General features: G+C 59.1%; 1 protein-coding gene across 1 annotated transcript in view; it reads right to left on the bottom strand.

The window, feature by feature from the left end:
- LOC126651519 (alpha-actinin-4-like) overlaps positions 1-21,982 on the bottom strand; it is a gene marked incomplete at its 3' end in the record, with an annotated part of 26,461 nt that extends 4,479 nt beyond the window's left edge. The window contains 10 exon segments of the mRNA XM_050337437.1: positions 1,454-1,636; positions 2,981-3,121; positions 3,196-3,227; positions 3,230-3,303; positions 7,644-7,794; positions 11,668-11,815; positions 14,750-14,980; positions 18,711-18,803; positions 21,117-21,202; positions 21,847-21,982. Coding sequence (XP_050193394.1) covers positions 1,454-1,636; positions 2,981-3,121; positions 3,196-3,227; positions 3,230-3,303; positions 7,644-7,794; positions 11,668-11,815; positions 14,750-14,980; positions 18,711-18,803; positions 21,117-21,202; positions 21,847-21,982 — 1,275 coding nt within the window.
- Positions 21,983-22,500: the final 518 nt, after the last annotated feature.

The following is a 22,500-nucleotide window of genomic DNA, read 5'->3' as shown; positions in this document are numbered from 1 at the left end:
ATGGGGGGAAAATCCATGGGAAAGTGGGAAAAAAAACAGGGGGAGAAACCACGGGAAAGAGGGAAAACAACAAGGGGAAAATCCTTGGGAAGGAGGGGAAAAAAACAGGGGGAAAATCCACAGAAAAATGGGAAAAAAACAGGGGGAAAATCCATGGGAAATTGGGAAAAAAACAGGGAGAAAATCCATGGGAAAGAGGGAAAAGAAACCCCCCGGGGTGTCCCCAGGATCCCATTCCCAGGATCCATACCCTCTCCCACTTGGCATTGATGACCTGAGGGGTGACTGATGTGTAGGGGTTCCCAGGGGGCAGGAGGATCCCGTGCAGCTCCCCATCCCCATTCCCAGGATCCCATCCCCATTCCCAGGATCCCATCCCATCCCATTCCCAGGTATTCCCAGGATCCATACCCTCTCCCACTTGGCATTGATGACCTGAGGGGTGACAGAGGTGTAGGGGTTCCCTGGGGGCAGGAGGATCCCGTGCAGATCCCCATTCCCAGGATCCCATCCCATCCCATTCCAGGGTATCCCCAGGATCCCATCCCATCCCATTCCCGGGTATCCCCATCCCCATTCCCACCCCAGGATCCCATTCCCAGGATCCATACCCTCTCCCACTTGGCATTGATGACCTGAGGGGTCACTGATGTGTAGGGGTTCCCTGGGGGCAGGAGGATCCCGTGCAGATCCCCATTCCCAGGATCCCATTCCCATCCCATCCCCAGGATCCCATCCCATCCCATTCCCAGGATCCATACCCGTTCCCACTTGGCATTGATGACCTGAGGGGTGACTGATGTGTAGGGGTTCCCTGGGGGCAGGAGGATCCCGTGCAGATCCCCATCCCCATCCTGGGGGATCCCATCCCATCCCATTCCCAGGATCCCATCCCATCCCATTCCCAGGATCCCATCCCATCCCATTCCCAGGATCCCATTCCCAGGTATCCCCAGGATCCATACCCTCTCCCACTTGGCATTGATGACCTGAGGGGTCACTGATGTGTAGGGGTTCCCTGGGGGCAGGAGGATCCCGTGCAGATCCCCATTCCCATTCCATCCCATCCCATCCCATCCCCAGGATCCCATCCCATCCCATCCCATCCCATTCCCAGGATCCATACCCGTTCCCACTTGGCATTGATGACCTGAGGGGTCACTGATGTGTAGGGGTTCCCTGGGGGCAGGAGGATCCCGTGCAGCTCCCCATTCCCATCCCATTCCCAGGATCCTGTGCAGACCCCCAGGATCCCATTCCCATTCCCAGGTATCCCCAGGATCCATACCCTCTCCCACTTGGCATTGATGACCTGAGGGGTCACTGATGTGTAGGGGTTCCCTGGGGGCAGGAGGATCCCGTGCAGATCCCCATTCCCATCCCATTCCCAGGATCCCATTCCCAGGTATCCCCAGGATCCCATCCCATCCCATCCCATTCCCAGGATCCATACCCTCTCCCACTTGGCATTGATGACCTGAGGGGTGACAGAGGTGTAGGGGTTCCCAGGGGGCAGGAGGATCCCGTGCAGCTCGGCCGCCCGCTGCGCTTCCCGCTGGATGGCCAGGATCGCCTCCCGCTCCTTGTCCGCCTCCGGCAGCGTCGACTTGAACTGGTCGTGGGCGGAGATCAGGCCCTGGGGGGACAGGGAGAGGGATCAGAACCGGGAAATGGCATGGAGAGGGACTGGGATGGACAGGGAGAGGCATGGAGAGGGGTTGGGATGGACAGGGATTGGGATGGACAGGGAGCGGGATCAGCACCGGGAAACAGCATGGACAGGGGTTGGGATGGACACAGATTGGGATGGACACAGATTGGAATCAGCACCAGGAACCAGCATGGACACGGACTGGGATGGACAGGGATTGGGATCAGCACTGGGAAACGGCATGGAGAGGGGTTGGGATGGACACGGACTGGGATGGACAGGGAGCGGGATCAGCACCGGGAAACGGCACGGAGAGGGACTGGGATGGACAGGGACTGGGATGGACAGGGATTGGGATGGACAGGGACTGGGATCAGCACCGGGAAACAAAACGGGCAGGGGTTAGGATGGACATGGATTGGGATGGACATGGATTGGGATCAGTACCAGGAACCAGCACAGACACAGATTGGGATGGACACGGGTTGGGATGGACACGGGTTGGGATCAGCAGCAGGAACTGCCATGGACATGCACTGGGACCGGGTCAGCCTCCTGATGGATCCAGATCAAGACTGGGATGGCCCCAGGATCGGAATGGTCCCAGGATTGGGATGGCCCCGGGCTGGGATGGCCCCGGGTTGGGATGGCCCCGGGTTGGGATGGCCCCAGGATCGGGATGGCCCCAGGCTGGGATGGACCCCGGGTCGGGCAAGGGCATTTCTGGGGCTGTTTTGGCCGTTCCTGGGGCCTTTTTGGGCATTTTTTGGGGCTATCAGGCCCTTTTTGGGGTGCCCCCACCTGAATCTCCTCGATGGTGTGCACGATAAACCCAGAGAACGGCCCGAAAACGCTCGGGAAGGGGCGCTTTTTTTGGGGCCCCTTTGGCCATTTTTGGGTCATTTCGGGTGTCGTTTTTTGGGGCCGCTTTGGGTGTTTTTTGGGGCCGTTTTTGGGGCTGTTTTTTTGGGGTGGCCCCACCTGAATCTCCTCGATGGTGTGCACGATGAACCCGCAGAACAGCCCAAAAACGCTCGGGAAGGGTCGTTTTTTGGGGTCGCTTTGGCCCTTTTTGGGTCATTTCGGGTGTCGTTTTTTGGGGCCGCTTTGGGTGTTTTTGGGTCATTTCAGGTGTCATTTTTTGGGGTCAGTTTTTTGGGGTTTCCCCCACCTGAATCTCCTCGATGGTGTGCACGATGAACCCACAGAACGGCCCAAAAACACTCGGGAAGGGGAGTTTTTTTGGGGTCATTTTCGGGTCACTTTGGGTGTTTTTTGGGGCCGTTTTTTGGGGCCGTTTTTGGGGTCATTTTTTTGGGGTGGCCCCACCTGTATCTCCTCGATGGTGTGCACGATGAACATGTCCTGCAGGTCCTCCATGGCGCTCTCCATCCAGTTGTTGAAGGGCGCGGCGCGCTTGGCGTACTCGAGGTGCAGCTCGTCGATCGTCTCCAGCTGCTTCTCCGTTTTCTGGGGACACCCAGGGGAAAGTCGGGATCTGCCCTGGGAAAAGGATCCCTCCCTCTTTAGGGGTCCTTCTCTACCTCCAGGGCGTCCCTGCGGCTGTGGGTGAGGAGCCCAGCAGGTCCCACTGGTCGCAGATGCGCTGGCAGCGCCTGTTCACGCTCGAGGAGTCGTAGTAATCCAGCTCGCTGGGGGAAATGGGGGATTTTGGGGAGGTTTGGGGGATTTGGGGGATTTAGGGGTTTATGGCTCAGTTATGGGGTGAGGGTCTCGATCTGCTCGGGGAGTCGTAGTAATCCACCTCGCTGGGGGAAATGGGGGGGATTTGGGGGATTTGGGGGGATTTGGGGGGATTTGGGGGTTTTATGGCTCAGTTATGGGGTGGTGGTTGTCATCTGCTAAGCCAGTCGTAGTAATCCAGCTCGCTGGGGGAAATTGGGGGGATTTTGGGGGGATTTGGGGGATTTGGGGGTGATTTAGGGGTTTATGGCTCAGTTATGGGGTGGTGGCTGCCACCTGCTCGGGGGGTGGGAATTTGGGGTATTTTGGGGTTATTCTGGAGGGATTTAGGGTTATTAGAGTTCAGTTATTGGGCAATGGGGTGGTTTAGGGCAGTTTTAGGGTTATTACAGTTTAGTTATTGAATAGTGGTTGTGATCTGCTGGGGGGGGGATTTGGGGGTAATTTGGGGTTATTTTGGGGTGGGTTTGGGGGGTTTTGGGGTCTCCCATACTTGAGTTCCTGGGCAATGGCTGCAATCTGCTGGGGGGTGATTTGGGGGTGATTTGGGGGTGATTTGGGGTTATTTTGGGGGTATTTAGGGTTGTTTTGGGGTCTCCCATACTTGACTTCCTGGGCAATGGCTGCAATCAGCTGGGGGGTGATTTGAGGTTATTTTGGGGGTATTTTGGGGTTATTTTGGGGTTATTCTGGGGGGTTTTGGGGTCTCTCATACTTGAGTTGCTGGGCAATAGCTGCAATCTGCTGGGGGGTGATTTGGGGGTATTTTGGGGTTATTTTGGGGGAGTTTGGGGTTATTTTGGGGTCTCCCATACTTGAGTTCCTGGGCAATGGCTGCAATCTGCTGGGGGGTGATTTGGGGTTATTTTGGGGTTATTTAGGGTTATTTTAGGGTCTCCCATACTTGAGTTCCTGGGCAATGGCCGTGATCAGTTGGGGGGGTATTTTGGGGTTATTTTGGGGGTATTTTGGGGTGGTTTAGGATTATTTTAGGGTCTCCCATACTTGAGTTCCTGGGCAATGGCTGCAATCTGCTCAGGGGTGATTTGGGGGTATTTTGGGGTTATTTTGGGGGTATTTAGGGTTATTTTGGGGTCTCCCATACTTGAGTTCCTGGGCAATGGCTGCAATCTGCTCAGGGGTGATTTGGGGGTATTTTGGGGTGGTTTAGGATTATTTTAGGGTCTCCCATACTTGAGTTCCTGGGCAATGGCTGCAATCTGCTGGGGGGTGATTTTGGGGGTATTTTGAGGTTATTTAGGGGTTATTTAGGATTATTTTAGGGTCTCTCATACTTGAGTTCCTGGGCAATAGCTGCAATCTGCTGGGGGGTGATTTTGGGGGTATTTTGGGGTTATTTTGGGGTTATTTAGGATTATTTTAGGGTCTCCCATACTTGAGTTCCTGGGCAATGGCCGTGATCAGTTGGGGGGGTGTTTTGGGGTTATTTTGGGGTTATTTAGGTGTTATTTAGAGGGGTTTTAGGGTCTCCCATACTTGAGTTCCTGGGCAATGGCTGCAATCTGCTGGGGGGTGATTTTGGGGGTATTTTGGGGTTATTTTGGGGTTATTTAGGGTTATTTTGGGGTCTCCCATACTTGAGTTCCTGGGCAATGGCTGCAATATGCTGGGGGGTGATTTGGGGGTATTTTGGGGGTTATTTTGGGGTTATTTTGGGGTTAGTTTTGGGGTCTCCCATACTTGAGTTCCTGGGCAATGGCTGCAATCTGCTCAGGGGTGATTTGGGGGTATTTTGGGGTTATTTTGGGGTGGGTTTGGCTGCAATCTGCTCGGGGTGATTTGGGGGTGATTTGGGGGTATTTTGGGGTTATTTTGGGGGTATTTAGGGTTATTTTGGGGTCTCCCATACTTGAGTTCCTGGGCAATGGCTGCAATCTGCTCAGGGGGTTATTTTGGGGTTATTTTGGGGTTATTTAGGGTTATTTTGGGGTCTCCCATACTTGAGTTCCTGGGCAATGGCTGCAATCTGCTGGGGGGTGATTTGGGGTATTTTGGGGTTATTTAGGGTTATTTTGGGGTCTCCCATACTTGAGTTCCTGGGCAATGGCTGCAATCAGTTGGGGGGGGGTATTTTGGGGTTATTTTGGGGGTATTTAGGGTTATTTTGGGGTCTCCCATACTTGAGTTCCTGGGCAATAGCTGCAATCTGCTCGGGGGGGGATTTGGGGGTATTTTGGGGTTATTTTGGGGTGGGTTTGGCTGCAATCTGCTTGGGGTGATTTGGGGGTGATTTGGGGGTATTTTGGGGGTATTTTGGGGGTATTTAGGGTTCTTTTAGGGTCTCCCATACTTGAGTTCCTGGGCAATGGCTGCAATCTGCTCAGGGCGTATTTTGGGGTTATTTTGGGGTTATTTTGGGGGTATTTAGGGTTATTTTGGGGTCTCCCATACTTGAGTTCCTGGGCAATGGCCGCAATCTGCTCAGGGGTGATTTGGGGGTATTTTGGGGGTATTTTGGGGTTATTTAGGGTTATTTTAGGGTCTCCCATACTTGAGTTCCTGGGCAATGGCCGCAATCTGCTCAGGGGTGATTTTGGGGTTGTTTTGGGGTTATTTAGGATTATTTTAGGGTCTCCCATACTTGAGTTCCTGGGCAATAGCTGCAATCTGCTCAGGGGGTTATTTTGGGGTTATTTAGGGGGGTTTTAGGGTCTCCCATACTTGAGTTCCTGGGCAATGGCTGCAATCTGCTCAGGGGTGATTTGGGGGTGATTTGGGGGTATTTTGGGGTTATTTTGGGGTTATTTAGGGTTATTTTGGGGTCTCCCATACTTGAGTTCCTGGGCAATGGCTGCAATCTGCTCAGGGGTGATTTGGGGTTATTTTGGGGTTATTTTGGGGTTATTTAGGGTTATTTTAGGGTCTCCCATACTTGAGTTCCTGGGCAATGGCTGCAATCTGCTCAGGGGTGATTTGGGGTTATTTTGGGGTTATTTTGGGGTTATTTAGGGTTATTTTGGGGTCTCCCATACTTGAGTTCCTGGGCAATGGCCGTGATCAGTTGGGGGGTTATTTTGGGGTTATTTAGGGGGGTTTTGGGGTTGTTTTGGGGGGGTTTTGGGGTCTCCCATACTTGAGTTCCTGGGCAATGGCTGCAATCTGCTGGGGTGATTTGGGGGTATTTTTGGGGTTATTTTGGGGTATTTAGGGTTATTTTGGGGTCTCCCATACTTGGAGCTCTCTGGGCGATGGCTGCAATCTGCTCAGGTGATTTGGGGTGATTTGGGGGTGATTTGGGGGTATTTTGGGGTTATTTTGGGGTAGTTTAGGGTTATTTTGGGGTCTCCCATACTTGGAGTTCCTGGGCAGTGCCGTGATCAGTTGGGGGTATTTTGGGGTTATTTCTGGGGGTATTTTGGGGTGGTTTTGGGGGTTTTTGGGCTCTCATACTTGAGTTCCTGGGCAATGGCTGCAATCTGCTGGGGTGATTTTAGGGTTATTTTGGGGTTATTTTGGGGTATTTAGGGTTATTTTGGGGTCTCCCATACTTGAGTTCCTGGGCAATGGCCGTGATCAGTTGGGGGGTGATTTTGGGGTTATTTTGGGGGTATTTTGGGGTTATTTTGGGGTTATTCTGGGGGGTTTTGGGGTCTCTCATACTTGAGTTGCTGGGCAATGGCTGCAATCTGCTGGGGGGTGATTTGGGGTTATTTTGGGGTTATTCTGGGGGGTTTTGGGGTCTCTCATACTTGAGTTGCTGGGCAATGGCTGCAATCTGCTGGGGGGTGATTTGGGGGTATTTTGGGGGTATTTAGGGTTATTTTGGGGTCTCCCATACTTGAGTTCCTGGGCAATGGCTGCAATCTGCTCAGGGGTGATTTGGGGGTATTTTGGGGTTATTTTGGGGGGGTTTGGGGTTATTTTAGGGTCTCCCATACTTGAGTTCCTGGGCAATGGCTGCAATCTGCTCAGGGGTGATTTGGGGGTATTTTGGGGTTATTTTTGGGGGTTTGGGGTTATTTTAGGGTCTCCCGATACTTGGAGTTCCTGGGCAATGGCTGCAATCTGCTCATAGGGTGATTGGGAGTATTTTGGGGTTATTTTGGGGTATTTTGGGGGTTTTGGGGTCTCCTATACTTGAGTTCCCTAGGAATGGCTGCAATCTGCTGGGGGGTGATTTTGGGGGTATTTTGGGGTGGTTTAGGGTTATTTTGGGGTCTCCCATACTTGAGTTCCTGGGCAATGGCTGTGATCAGTTAGGGGGGTATTTTGGGGTGGTTTTGGGGTTATTTAGGGTTATTTAGAGGGGTTTTAGGGTCTCCCATACTTCAGTTCCTGGGCAATGGCTGCAATCTGCTCCACCCTGTCCTGGTGCGCGGCCAGGTCGGACTCGAAGGCCTCGTGTTTGCGGAGCAGGGCCCGAACCTGGGCCAGGGAGGCCGAGCCGTAGTCCCGGTCCCTGAGGGCAACCTCCTTCCCTGGGCACAGATTGGGGGGTACCTGAGACCCCTGTGCCACCCCTGAGCCCCCCTGAGCCCCCTGTGCCAACCCCTGAGCCCCCCTGTGCCACCCCTGAACCCCCCAGAGACCCCTGAGCCCCCTCCTTCCCTGGGCACAGATTGGGGGCACCTGAGACCCTGAGCCACCCCTGAACCCCCTGAGCCCCCTGAGCCCCCCTGAACCCCTGTGCCCCCCTGAGCCCCTCTGAGCCCCCTGTGCCACCTGGGCCAGGAGGCCGAGCCAGTAGTCCCGGTCCCTGAGGGCCACCTCCTTCCCTGGGCACAGTTTGGGGGTACCTGAGACCCCTGAGCCCCCTGAACCCCCCTGAGCCCCCTGAGCCCCCCTGAACCCCCTGAACCCCTGGAACCCCTGTGCCACCTGGGCCAGGAGGCCGAGCCAGTAGTCCCGGTCCCTGAGGGCAACTTCCTTCCCTGGGCACAGATTGGGGGTACCTGAGACCCCTGAACCCCCTGAGCCACCCCCTGAACCCCTGTGCCACCTCCTTCCCTGGGCACAGATTGGGGTACCTGAGACCCCTGAGCCCCCTGTGCCACCCCCTGAACCCCCCTGAGCCCCCTGAGCCACCCCTGAGCCCCTGAGCCACTCCTGAGCCCCCTGAGTCCCTGTGCCACACCCTGAGTTCCCCCTGCTCCCCTGTGCCACCCTGAGCCCCTTGAGCCCCCTGAACCCCCTGAGCCCCCTGAGCCCCCTGAGCCCCCCTGAACCCCCCTGAGCCCCCTGTGCCAACCCTGAGCCCCTGAACCCCTCTGTGCCACCTGGGCCAGGAGGCCGAGCCGTAGTCCCGGTCCCTGAGGGCAACCTCCTTCCTGGGCACAGGTGGGGGCACCTGAGACCCCCTGAGACCCCTGAGCCCCCCTGAGACCCCTGTGCCACCCCCTGAGCCCCCTGTGCCACCCCCTGAGCCCCCTGTGCCACCCCTGTGCCACCTCCTTCCCTGGGCACAGGTGGGGGCACCTGAGACCCCTGAGTCCCCTGTGCCACCTCCTGAGCCCCCTGAGCCCCCCTGAGCCCCTGTGCCACCCCTGAACCCCCCCTGTGCCACCCCTGAACCACCTCCTTCCCTGGGCACAGGTGGGGGTACCTGAGACCCTGAGCCCCTGTGCCCCCCTGAGCCCCCTGTGCCAACCCTGAGCCCCCTGAGTCCCCCTGAGCCCCTGTGCCACCCCTGAGTCCCCTGTGGCCCCCTGAGCCCCCTGTGCCACCCCCTGAGCCCCTCCTTCCCTGGGCACAGGTGGGGGTACTTGAGACCCTGAGCCCCCTGTGCCACCCCTGAACCCCCTGAGCCTCCTGTGCCACCCCTGAGCCCCCCTGAGACCCCCTGAGACCCCTGAGACCCCTGAGCCCCTCTGTGCCCCCTCCTTCCTGGGCACAGGTGGAGGGTACCTGAGACCCCTGAACCCCCTGAGCTCCCCTGTGCCCCCTGTGCCACCTGGGCCAGGAGGCTGAGCCGTAGTCCCGGTCCCTGAGGGCAACCTCCTTCCCTGGGCACAGACTGGGGTACCTGAGACCCCTGTGCCACCCCCTGAACCCCTGAGCCCCCTGAACCCCCTGAGCCCCCTGTGCCAACCCTGAGCCCCTGTGCCACCCCTGAGCCCCCTGAGCCACCCTCCTTCCCTGGGCACAGGTGGGGGTACCTGAGACCCCTGAGCCCCCTGTGCCCCCTGAGCCCCCTGTGCCAACCCTGAGCCCCTGTGCCACCCTGAACCCCCTGTGCCAACCCTGAGCCCCCTGAGTCCCCCTGAGCCCCTGTGCCACCCCTGAGTCCCCTGTGGCCCCTGAGCCTCCTGTGCCACCCCCTGTGCCACCTCCTTCCCTGGGCACAGGTGGGGGTACCTGAGACCCTGAGCCCCCTGAGCCCCTGAACCCCCTGAGCCCCTGTGCCACCCCTGAGCCCCTCTGAGCCCCTGTGCCACCTCCTTCCCTGAGCACAGATTGGGGACCTGAGACCCTGAACCCCCTGAGCCCCCTGTAGCCACCCCTGAGCCCCTTTGCCACCCCCCTGTGCCACCTCCTTCCCTGGGCACAGGTGGGGGTACTTGAGACCCTGAGCCCCCTGTGCCACCCCCTGAACCTCCCTGAGCCCCTGAGCCACCCTGAGCCCCCTGAGACCCCCTGAGCCTCTGTGCCACCTCCTTCCCTGGGCACAGGTGGAGGGTACCTGAGACCCCTGAGCCCCTGTGCCACCTCCCCTGAGTCCCCTGAGCCCCCCTGAGCCTCCTGAGACCCCTGAGCCCCCTGAGCCACCCCTGAACCACCTCTCCTTCCTGGTACAGGTGGGGGCACCTGAGACCCCTGAGACCCCTGAGCCCCCTGAGCCCCCTGTGCCACCTGGGCCAGGAGGCCGAGCCGTAGTCCCGGTCCCTGAGGGCAACCTCCTTCCCTGGGCACAGATTGGGGGTACCTGAGACCCTGAACCCCCTGAGCCACCCCCTGAACCCCTCTGAGCCCCCCTGAGCCACCCCTGAGCCCCCTGAACCCCCTGAGCCCCCTGTGCCACCTGGGCCAGGAGGCCGAGCCGTAGTCCCAGTCCCTGAGGGCAACCTCCTTCCTGGGCACAGATTGGGGGTACCTGAGACCCCTGTGCCAACCCTGAGCCCCCTGAACCCCCTGTGCCACCCCCTGAACTCCCCTGAGACCCCTGAGCCCCTGAGTCCCCCTGTGCCACCCTCCTTCCTCTGCACAGGTGGGGCTACCTGAGACCCCTGTGCCACCCCTGAGCCCCCTCCTTCCCTGGGCACAGGTGGGGTACCTGAGACCCTGAACCCCTGTGCCACCCCCTGAGCCCCCTGAGCCAACCCTGAGCCCCCCTGAGCTCCCCTGAGCCCCCTGAGACCCCCTGAGCTCCCTGAGCCCCCCTGAACCCCCTGAGCCCCCTGAGCCCCCTGTGCCACACCCTGAGTTCCCCTGATCCTCCCTGTGCCACCCTTGAGCCCCTGAGCCCCCCTGAGCCCCCTCTGAGCCTCCCCTGAGCCCCCTGAGTCCCCTGTGCCACCCCCTGAGTCCCCCTGTGCCCCCTGAACCCCCCTGAGCCCCCTGAGCCTCCCTGAGCCCCCTGTGCCACCCCCTGAGCCCCCCTGAGCCCCCTGTGCCACCCCTGAGTCCCCCCGTGCCCCCTGAACCCCCTGAGCCCCCCTGAGTCCCCTGTGCCACCTCCCTGAGTCCCCCCTGAACCCCCTGAGATCCCCTGACCCCCTGTGTCAACCCCCTGAGCCCCCCTGAGTCACCCCCTGATCCCCCTGTGCCACCCCCTGTGCCATCCCCTGAGGTCCCCTGAAACCTCTGAGCCCCCTGAACCCCCTGAGCCCCCTGTAGCCAACCCCTGAGCCCCTGAGCCCCCCTGACCTCCTAGCCACCCCTGAACCCCCTGAGCCCCCTGAGCCACCTGAACCCCCTGAGCTCCCTGTGCCACCCTGAGCCCCCCTGAGCCCCCTGAGCCCCCTGAGCCACCCCCTGAACCCCCCCTGAGCCCCTGTGCCACCCTCTGAGCCCCCTGAGCCACCTCCTTCCCTGGCATAGGTGGGGGTACCTGAGACCCCTGACCCCTGTGCCACCTCTGAGCCCCCTGAGCCACCTCCTTCCCTGGGCATAGGTGGGGGCACCTGAGCCCCCTGAGCCCCTGTGCCACCCCTGAGCCCCTGTGCCACCCCTGAGCCCCCTGACCCCCTGTGCCACCTCTGAGCCCCCTGAGCCACCTCCTTCCTGGGCACAGGTGGGGGCACTTGAGCCCCTGAGCCCCCTGTGCCACCCCGAGCCCCCTGAACCCCCTGAGCCCCCTGAGCCCTGTGCCACCCCTTGGCCCCCCTGTGCCCCCCACGCCCCCTGCCCGGTACCTTCAGTCCATCCCTCGTGGATCGAGGCTTTCTGCCGGAATTTCTCGGCCAGGTGGTCGAGGCGCTCGAGGCGCCGCAGCTCCGTCAGGAGCCACTCCTCGTGCCCCTTCTCTGCCTGCTCCAGCCTCTGCCAGCCCGCCCCGATGTCCTGGGCACCCCAAAAATGGGGTGAGAGGGACCCCAAAACCCCCTGGGGTCACCCCAAAACTCCCAGACACATCCAGAGCCCCCCCAGACACACCCAGAGCCCCCCCAGGCAGAGCTGACCCCACTCCTCGTGCCCCTTCTCTGCCTGCTCCAGCCTCTGCCAGCCCGCCCCGATGTCCTGGGGGGCACAAAAATGGGGATCAGGGCACCCCAAAACCCCCAGACACACCCAGAGCCCCCCAAACACACCCAGAGCCCCCCCAGGCAGAGCTGACCCCGCTCCTCGTGCCCCTTCTCTGCCTGCTCCAGCCTCTGCCAGCCCGCCCCGATGTCCTGGGGGGCACAAAAATAGGGGTCAGGGCACCCCAAAACCCCCAGACACACCCAGAGCCCCCCCAGAGCCCCCCCAGGCAGAGCTGACCCCACCTCGTGCCCCTTCTCTGCCTGCTCCAGCCTCTGCCACCCTGCCCGATGTCCTGGGGGCACAAAATGGGGGTCAGGGTACCCTAAAACCCCAGAGCCCCCCAAACCCCCAGACACACCCAGAGCCCCCCCAGACACACCCAGAGCCCCCCCAGACACACCCAGAGCCCCCCCAGGCAGGGCAGGGCTGACCCCGCTCCTCGTGCCCCTTCTCTGCCTGCTCCAGCCTCTGCCACCCTGCCCCAATGTCCTGGGGGCACAAAATGGGGTCAGGGCACCCCAAAACCCCCCCTGATGTCCTGGGTGCCCCAAAAACGGGGATCAGGGCACCCCAAAACCCCCAGAGCCCCCATGTGCGCCCCCAGGCAGAGCTGACCTCCGCCTCGTGCCCCTTCTCTGCCTGCTCCAGCCTCTGCCAGCCCGCCCGATGTCCTGGGGGCACAAAACCAGGATCAGGGCACCCCAAAACCCCCCTGATGTCCTGGGCACCCCAAAAACGGGGATCAGGGTACCCCAAAACCCCAGAGCCCTCCCAGAGCCCCCCCAGAGCCCCCCCAGGCAGAGCTGACCCCGCTCCTCGTGCCCCTTCTCTGCCTGCTCCAGCCTCTGCCACCCTGCCCCGATGTCCTGGGGGGCACAAAAATGGGGGTCAGGGTACCCCAAAACCCCCTGGGGTCACCCCAAAACCCCCTGACACACCCAGAGCCCCCCCAGGCAGAGCTGACCCCGCTCCAGATGCTGCCACCCTGCCCCGATGTCCTGGGGGCCCCAAAAAATGGGGTGAGAGGGACCCCAAAACCCCCTGGGGTCACCCCAAACCCCAGAGCCCCCCTGACACACCCAGAGGCCCCCAGGCAGAGCTGACCCCACTCCAACCCGCTCCGATGTCCTGGGCACTCCAAAAATGGGGGTCAGGGCACCCCAAAACCCCTGATGTCCTGGGGCCCCAAAAATGGGGTGAGGGACCCCAAAACCCCTGGGTCACCCAACCCCCCCAGAGCCCCCTGAGCCCACCCTGCCCGTGGAAGGCGCCCAGCTGGACGGGTTTGGGGTGGGTTTGTACACCCTGAGGAGATTTACCCCAAAACCTCCCCAAATCCCTGTGGGACTCCCAAACCCACTGAGACCACCCTGCCCTCGGAGGGCATGAATGTGGGGTGGGTTTGGGGTGGTTCAGGGGTGGATTTCGAGTACCCCAACAATGATTTGCCCCCCAAATCTCTCCCTAAATCCCCTCTGAGACCCCAAATCCCCCAGATCCCCCAGGAACCCCAAATCCCTGTGGGACCCCAAACTCACTCGAGACCATCCTCCCTCGGAGGGCATGAATGCAGGGCGGGTTTGGGGTGGGTTTATGACACCCTGAGGAGGATTTACCTCCAAAACCCCCCAAATCTCCTCTGGGACCCCCAAATCCCCTAAATCTCCTCTGAGACTCCCAAATCCCCCAAACTCACCGAGACCATCCTGCCCTCGGAGGGCATGAATGTGGGGTGGGTTTGGGGTGGTTTAGGGTGGATTTTGAGCACCCCAACAAGGATTTGCCCTCAAATCCCTCAAATCCCTGTGGGACCCCCAAATCCCTGTGGGACCCCCAAATCCCTGTGGGACCCCCAAACTCACCGAGACCATCCTCCCTCGGAGGGCATGAATGTGGGGTGGGTTTGGGGTGGGTTTGTGACACCCTGAGGAGGATTTACCCCCCCAAAAACCTCCCCAAATCCCCTGTGGGACCCCCCAAATGCCCCCCAGGACCCCCAAATCCCCTGTGGGACCCCCAAATCCCCTGTGGGACCCCCAAATGACCTCATACCCACCAAGACCATCCTCCCCTCGGAGGGCATGAATGTGGGGTGGGTTTGGGGTGGGTTTGTGACGCCCTGAGGAGGATTTACCCCCAAAAAACCTCCCCAAATCCCCTGTGGGACCCCCAAACCCACTGAGACCACCCTGCCCTCGGAGGGCATGAATGTGGGGTGGGTTTGGGGTGGTTTTGTGACACCCTGAGGAGGATTTACCCCCCCAAAACCCCTCCAGGACCCCTCAAATCCCCCCCAGATCCCCTGTGGGACCCCTAAATCCCCTCTGGGACCCCCAAATCCCCTGAATTCCCCTAGACCCACCGAGACCACCCTGCCCTCGGAGGGCATGAATGTGGGTGGGTTTGGGGTGGGTTTGTGACACCCTGAGGAGGATTTACCCCCTAAATCCCCCCAAATCCCCCAAATCCTCTGGGACCCCCAAATCCCCCAAATCCCCTGTGGGACCCCCAAAACCCCCAAATCCCTGTGGGACCCCCGTACCCACCGAGACCATCCTCCCCTCGGAGGGCATGAATGTGGGGTGGGTTTGGGGTGGTTTAGGGGTGGATTTCGAGCACCCCAACAAGGATTTGCCCCTCAAATCTCCCCCAAATCCCCTCTGAGACCCCCAAATCCCCCTCAAATCCCCTGTGGGACCCCCAAATCCCCCCTAAATCTCCTCTGGGACCCCCAAATCCCCCCAAACTCACCGAGACCATCCTTCCCTCGGAGGGCATGAAGGCGGGGCGGCCGCTGAGGCGCAGCTTGGTCTGCAGGGTGTTGAAGTTGATCTCCAGCTGGCATTTCTCCTGCACCTTGGGGGGTTTGTGCACCCGCCGGTACTCCCGGAAATCCTCCAGCTTCTGCTGCATGGCCGGGATCGTCTTCTGGGGGTCCCGGGACTCCAGCCAGGGGATCGTGCGCTGGATCCACGCCAGGAGCTGGGAAAATGGGAAAAAACAGGGATTTGGGATCATCCTGGGACTCCAGGCAGGGGATGGGGTGCTGGATCCACGCCAGGAGCTGGGAAAAGGGGAAAAAATAGGGATTTGGGATCGTCTTCTGGGGGTCCCGGGATTCCAACCAGGGGATGGTGCGCTGGATCCACGCCAGGAGCTGGGAATGGGGGAAAAAAAGGGGATTTGGGATCATCCCGGGATTCCAGGCAGGGGATGGTGCGCTGGATCCACGCCAGGAGCTGGGAAAATGGGAATAAACAGGATTTGGGATCGTCTACTGGGGGTCCCGGGATTCCAGCCAGGGGATGGGGCGCTGGATACACGCCAGGAGCTGGGAAAATGGGAGAAAAGGGGATTTGGGATCGTCTTCTGGGGATCCTGGGATTCCAGCCACGGGATCGGCGCTGGATCCACGCCAGAGCTAGAAACGGGGAAAACAGGGTTTGGGAATGTGGGAATGGGAATAAACAGGATTTGGGATCGTCTTCTGCGGGATCCCGAGATTCCCAGCCAGGGGATGGTGCAGCTGGATCCACGTCAGGAGCTGGGGAAGAGGGATTGGGAATGTGGGAATGGGGTTAAATGGATTTGGGATCGTCTTCTGGGGTCCAGGATTCCAGCCACGTGGATGGTGCGCTGGATCCACGCCAGGAGCTGGAAATGGGGAAAAAAAGGGAGTTTGGGATCATCCTCTGAGGATCCTGGGATTCCAGGCAGGGGATGGTGCGCTGGATCCACGCCAGGAGCTGGGAAAACAGGGATTGGGAATGTAAAAATGGGAATAAAGATTTGGGATCGTCCCGGGATTCCAGGCAGGGATGGTGCGCTGGATCCACGCCAGGAGCTGGGAAATGGGGGAAAAAAAGGGGATTTGGGATCGTCTTCTGGGGGTCCCGGGATTCCAACCACGGGATCGTGCGCTGGATCCACGCCAGGAGCTGGGAATGGGGGGAAAAAAGGGGATTTGGGATCATCCCGGGATTCCAGCCAGGGGATGGGGCGCTGGATCCACTCCAGGAGCTGGGAAATGGGAATAAAGGGGATTTGGGATCGTCTTCTGGGGTCCCGGGATTCCAGCCAGGGGATGGTGCGCTGGATCCACGCCAGGAGCTGGGAAATGGGGAATAAACAGGGATTTGGGATTGTCCTGGGACTCCAGGCAGGGGATGGTGCGCTGGATCCACGCCAGGAGCTGGGAAAAGGGGAAAAAAAGGGGATTTGGGATCGTCTTCTGGGGGTCCCGGGATCCAGCCAGGGGATGGGGCGCTGGATCCACGCCAGGAGCTGGGAAAAGGGGAAAAAACAGGGATTTGGGATCGTCTTCTGGGGATCCTGGGATTCCAGCCACGGGATCGTGCACTGGATCCACGCCAGGAGCTGGAAACGGGGGAAAAAACAGGGTTTGGGAATGTGGGAATGGGAATAAACAGGGATTTGGGATCGTCTTCTGGGGATCCCGGGACTCCAGGCAGGGGATGGTGCGCTGGATCCACGCCAGGAGCTGGGAAAAGAGGGATTGGGAATGTGGGAATGGGGTTAAACAGGATTTGGGATCGTCTTCTGGGGGTCCCGGGATTCCAACCACGGGATCGTGCGCTGGATCCATGCCAGGAGTTGGGAAATGGGGGAAAAAAGGGGATTTGGGATCGTCTTCTGGGGGTCCCGGGATTCCAGGCAGGGGATCGTGCGCTGGATCCACGCCAGGAGCTGGGAAAAGGGGAAAAAAAGGGGATTGGGAATGTAAAAATGGGAATAAACAGGGATTGGGATCGTCTTCTGGGGGTCCTGGGATTCCAGGCAGGGGATAGTGCGCTGGATCCACGCCAGGAGCTGGGAAAATGGGAATAAAAAAGGGATTGGGATCATCCTGGGATTCCAGCCAGGGGATCGTGCACTGGATCCACGCCAGGAGCTGGGAAATGGGGGAAAAAAAGGGGATTTGGGATCGTCTTCTGGGGTCCCGGATTCCAGCCAGGGGATGGTGCGCTGGATCCACGCCAGGAGCTGGGAAAAGGGGAATAAACAGGGATTTGGGATTGTCCTGGGATTCCAGGCAGGGGATGGTGCGCTGGATCCACGCCAGGAGCTGGAAAATAGGGATTGGGAATGTGGGAATGGGGTTAAATGGGGTTTGGGATCGTCTTCTGGGGGTCCCGGGATTCCAAGCAGGGGATAGTGCGCTGGATCCACGCCAGGAGCTGGGAAATGGGGGAAAAAAAGGGGATTTGGGATCATCCTGGGATTCCAGGCAGGGGATGGTGCGCTGGATCCACGCCAGGAGCTGGAAATGGGGGAAAAAAGGGAGTTTGGGATTGTCCTCTGGGGGTCCCGGGACTCCAGCCAGGGGATGGTGCGCTGGATCCACGCCAGGAGCTGGGAATGGGGGAAAAAAAGGGGATTTGGGATCGTCTTCTGGGGGTCCCGGGATTCCAGCCAGGGGATGGTGCGCTGGATCCACGCCAGGAGCTGGGAAAAGGGGAAAAAAAGGGGATTTGGGATTGTCCCGGGACTCCAGGCAGGGGATGGTGCGCTGGATCCACGCCAGGAGCTGGGAAAAGGGGAAAAAAACGGGATTTGGGATCGTCTTCTGGGGGTCCCGGGATTCCAGCCAGGGGATGGTGCGCTGGATCCACGCCAGGAGCTGGGAAATGGGGGAAAAAAAGGGGATTTGGGATCGTCTTCTGGGGGTCCTGGGATTCCAGCCAGGGGATGGGGCGCTGGATCCACGCCAGGAGCTGGGAAAATGGGGAAAAAAAGGGATTTGGGATCGTCTCTGGGGATCGTCCAGCCAGGGGATCGTGCACTGGATCCACGCCAGGAGCTGGGAATGGGGGAAAAAACAGGGATTTGGGATCATCCTGGGGTTCCAGCCAGGGGATCGTGCGCTGGATCCACGCCAGGAGCTGGGAAATGGGAATAAAGGGGATTTGGGAGGGATTTGAGGGACTTTGGGGTGTCCCCCCCCCTCACATCACTGGTCAGGTTTGTCGTCCTCCCTGAGGGGAGCTCAGGGTGGGATTTCAGGAGGATTTGGGGGTGTTTTTTGGGGGTGTTTTGGGATGGTTTTTTGGGGTGTTTTGGGGGTGTTTTGGGGTGTTTTGGGGTGTTTTGGGGGTGTTTTGGGGTGTTTTAGACATTGAGAGGTTTGGGTGTTTCTGGGGTGTTTTGGGGTGGTTTTGGGTCCTCACATCGCAGTAGGCTACGTTCTCCCTGAGGGGAGCCAGGTGGGATTTCAGGAGGATTTGGGGGTGTTTTGGGGTGTTTTGGGGTGTTTTGGATGTTTGGAAGTTTGGGTGTTTCTGGGGTGTTTTGGGGGTGTTTTGGGGTGTTTTTTGGGGTGTTTTGGGGTGGTTTTGGGTCCTCACATCGCTGGCCAGGCGCTCGTCGTCCTCCCTGAGGGGAGCTCAGGGTGGGATTTTGGGGGTGTTTTGGGGGTGTTTTGGGGGTGTTTTGGGATGGTTTTTTGGGGTGTTTTGGGATGGTTTTGGGGTATTTTGGGGTGTTTTGGGGTGTTTTTGGGTCCTCACATCGCTGGCCAGGCGCTCGTAGTCCTCCCTGAGGGGAGCTCAGGGTGGGATTTGGAGGAGTTTTGGGGGTGTTTTGGGGGTGTTTTGGGGTGTTTTGGATGTTCAGAGGGTTGAGTGTTTCTGGGGTATTTTGGGCTGTTTTGGGGTGGTTTTTGGGGTGTTCTGGGGTGTTTTTGGGTCCTCACATCACTGGCCAGGCGCTCGTAATCCTCCATGAGCTGCTCGTTCTCCTGGTTCACGGCCAGCACTTTGCAGATCCGATTCGCAGCCGTCTCCGCCTGCAGGACGGGGATCCAGCGGGATCCAGCGGGATCCAGGGGATCCAGGGACATCCAGGGGATCCAGGGACATCCAGGGGAATCCAGGAGAATCCAGGGGGATCCAGGGGAATCCAGGAGAATCCAGGGACATCCAGGGGGATCCAGGAGAATCCAGGGGGATCCAGGGGAATCCAGGGACATCCAGGGGAATCCAGGAGAATCCAGGGACATCCAGGGGGATCCAGGAGAATCCAGGGACATCCAGGGGATCCAGCGGGATCCAGGAGAATCCAGGGGGATCCAGGGGAATCCAGGGGGATCCAGGGGAATCCAGGGGGATCCAGGGGAATCCAGGAGAATCCAGGGGGATCCAGGGAAATCCAGCGGGATCCAGGGAAATCCAGGGGGATCCAGGGGGATCCAGGGGATCCAGGGGGATCCAGGGACATCCAGGGGATCCAGGGGATCCAGGGACATCCAGGGGATCCAGGGGAATCCAGGGGAATCCAGGGGGATCCAGGAGAATCCAGGGGATCCAGGGACATCCAGGGGAATCCAGGAGAATCCAGGGGGATCCAGGGGGATCCAGGAGAATCCAGGGACATCCAGGAGAATCCAGAGAAATCCAGGGACATCCAGGAGAATCCAGGGACATCCAGGAGAATCCAGGGAAAAAAAACACGGAGAGGAGGAAAAGAGGAGTGAAATGCAGGGAAATCACAGGGAGAGAAGGAAAAGGGAAGGGAATGGAAGGAAAGGGAAAAGGGGAGTGAAATCCAACGAAATCACAGGGAGAGAAGGAAAAAGGAAGGGAAAAGGAGAGTGAAATGCAGGGAAATCAGAGGAAAAGAACCAAAAGGGGAGTGAAATGCAGGGAAATCAGAGGGAAAGAACCAAAAGGGGAGTGAAATCCAAGGAAATCACAGGGAGAGAAATAAAAGGGAAGGGAAAAGGGGAGTGAAATGCAGAGAAATCACAGGGAAAGAACCAAAAGGGGAGTGAAATGCAAGGAAATCAGAGAGAAGGAAAAAGGAAGGGAAAAGGGGAGGGAAATGCAGGGAAATCAGAGGGAAAAAAAGGGAAAACAACACGGAAAGGGAATTAAGAAAGGGATAAAGGAAGGAAGGAATAAAGGAAGGAATGGAGGAAGGAATAAAGGAAGGGCAGGAAAGAAACGAATAAAAAAAGGGAACATATGGTAAGAAAAAAGGAAATAAAGCACGGGATAAAAAAAAGGGATGAAAGAAAAGAATAAAGGAAAGGATAAAGGAAGAGAATAAAGGAATGGGAAGCAGGAGGAGCCCCCCAGGACGTGGCCCAGCAGCAGAGGCAGAGCCCACTCCCCTCCCTCTGGATCCCAATCCCAGCTCCCAGCCCCCAAATCCCAGTTCCCAGCCCCCAAATCCCAGCTCCCAGACCCCAATCCCAGCTCCTGGATCCCAATCCCAGCTCCTGGATCCCAATCCCAGCTCCTGGATCCCAATCCCAGTTCCCAGCCCCCAATCCCAGCCCCCAGCACCTTCTGTGCCCCGGAGAAGGCGTGGTAGAAGCAGGACACGTAGGTCATGATGGCCCATCCCAACTCCCAGCTCCCAATCCCAATTCCCAGCCCCCAAATCCCAGTTCCCAGACCCCAATTCCAGCTCCCAGATCCCCATCCCAGCTCCCAGATCCCAATCCCAGCCCCCAGATCCCAATCCCAGCCCCCAGACCCCAATCCCAGCCCCCAGCACCTTCTGTGCCCCGGAGAAGGCGTGGTAGAAGCAGGACACGTAGGTCATGATGGCCCCATCCCAGATCCCAATCCCAGCTCCCAGACCCCAATCCCAGCTCCTGGATCCCAATCCCAGCTCCTGGATCCCAAATCCCAGCTCCCAGATCCCAATCCCAGCTCCTGGATCCCCAATCCCAGCTCCTGGATCCCAATCCCAGCTCCTGGATCCCAATCCCAGCTCCTGGATCCCAATCCCAGCTCCCAGCTCCCAAATCCCAGTTCCCAGCCCCCAATCCCAGCCCCCAGCACCTTCTGTGCCCCGGAGAAGGCGTGGTAGAAGCAGGACACGTAGGTCATGATGGCCCATCCCAGATCCCAATCCCAGCTCCCAATCCCAGCTCCTGGATCCCAATCCCAGTTCCCAGCCCCCAAATCCCAGTTCCCAGCCCCCAATCCCAGCCCCCAGCACCTTCTGTGCCCCGGAGAAGGCGTGGTAGAAGCAGGACACGTAGGTCATGATGGCCCATCCCAGATCCCAAATCCCAGCTCCCAGATCCCAATCCCAGCTCCCAGATCCCAATCCCAGTTCCCAGATCCCAAATCCCAGCCCCCAGCACCTTCTGTGCCCCGGAGAAGGCGTGGTAGAAGCAGGACACGTAGGTCATGATGGCCTTCTCGTCCGGCCGCAGCGTCCCCACGATGTCTGAGCGGGAAAAACGGGAATTCTGGGATCCAGGGAATGCTGGGAATCCCCAGGGGGGGATTTCCACACCCCCCCAGGGGGTCAGGGGTTTGGCCTTTCCTTCCCCCCACCCCCACCCCGAGGGTCTGAAGGGCCCAGGGCATTCCCAGGGATCCCACATGGAATTCCACACAGAATTCCCAGGGATCCCACACAGAATTCCCAGGGGATTCCCAGGGATCCCACATGGAATTCCCACAGGGATCCCACACGGAATTCCGACAGGGATCCCACACGGAATTCCGACAGGGATCCCACACGGAATTCCCACAGGGATTCCACATGGAATTCCCCCAGGGATCCCACAAAGAATTCCCAGGGATCCCACACCGGATTCCCACAGAATCTCCTACGGATTTCACACGGAATTCCCACGGAATCCGGGGGGGTTTCACACGGATTCCTCCCGTGGATTTCCCACGGGATTTCTGCAGATTCCCCATGGATTTCCCCATGGATTTCCTCTGGTTTCCCCCCGTGGATCTCACCCTTGGTGTCCAACATCTTGGGGATGTCCAGGTACTTGGATCCCCCCAGATCCCTCTGGATCCCCGTGGATCCCTCCCTAGATCCCTCTGGATCCCCATGGATCCCAAGGCCCTCACCCTCTGCGTCCAGCATCTTGGGGATGTCCAGGTACTTGGATCCCTCAGATCCCTCCCAGATCCCCCTGGATCCCTCCCTAGATCCCTCTGGATCCCTCTGGATCCCTGTGGATCCCCTGGCTCTCACCCTCTGCATCCAACATCTTGGGGATGTCCAGGTACTTGGATCCCCCCAGATCCCTCCGGATCCCCCAAGATCCCTCCCTAGATCCCCCTGAATCCCTCTGGATCCCCCAGATCCCTCTGGATCATCGTGGATCCCTCCTAAGATCACCCTGGCTCTCACCCTCCACGTCCAGCATCTTGGGGATGTCCAGGTACTTGGATCCCCCAGATCCTCCTGGATCCCCCAGATCCCCTCAGATCCCTCCCAAGATCCCTTTGGATCCCCCTGGATCCCCCTGGCTCTCACCCTCGGCATCCAGCATCTTGGGGATGTCCAGGTACTTGGATCCCCCAGATCACTCCCTAGATCCCTCTGGATCCCCATGGATCCCCATGGATCCCCTGGCTCTCACCCTCTGCATCCAGCATCTTGGGGATGTCCAGGTACTTGGATCCCCCCAGATGCCCCTGGATCCCTCCCAGATCCCTCCCTAGATCCCTTTGGATCCCTCTGGATCCCTGTGGATCCCCGGGCTCTCACCCTCCGCG

The sequence above is a fragment of the Myiozetetes cayanensis genome, unplaced genomic scaffold (genome assembly GCF_022539395.1).
Source record: "Myiozetetes cayanensis isolate MyiCay16 unplaced genomic scaffold, myiCay2020 scf650, whole genome shotgun sequence".
Taxonomy (NCBI): domain Eukaryota; kingdom Metazoa; phylum Chordata; class Aves; order Passeriformes; family Tyrannidae; genus Myiozetetes; species Myiozetetes cayanensis.
The sequence above is the reverse complement of the archived record's forward strand: the minus strand, read 5'-3'. Positions and strand labels throughout refer to the sequence as shown.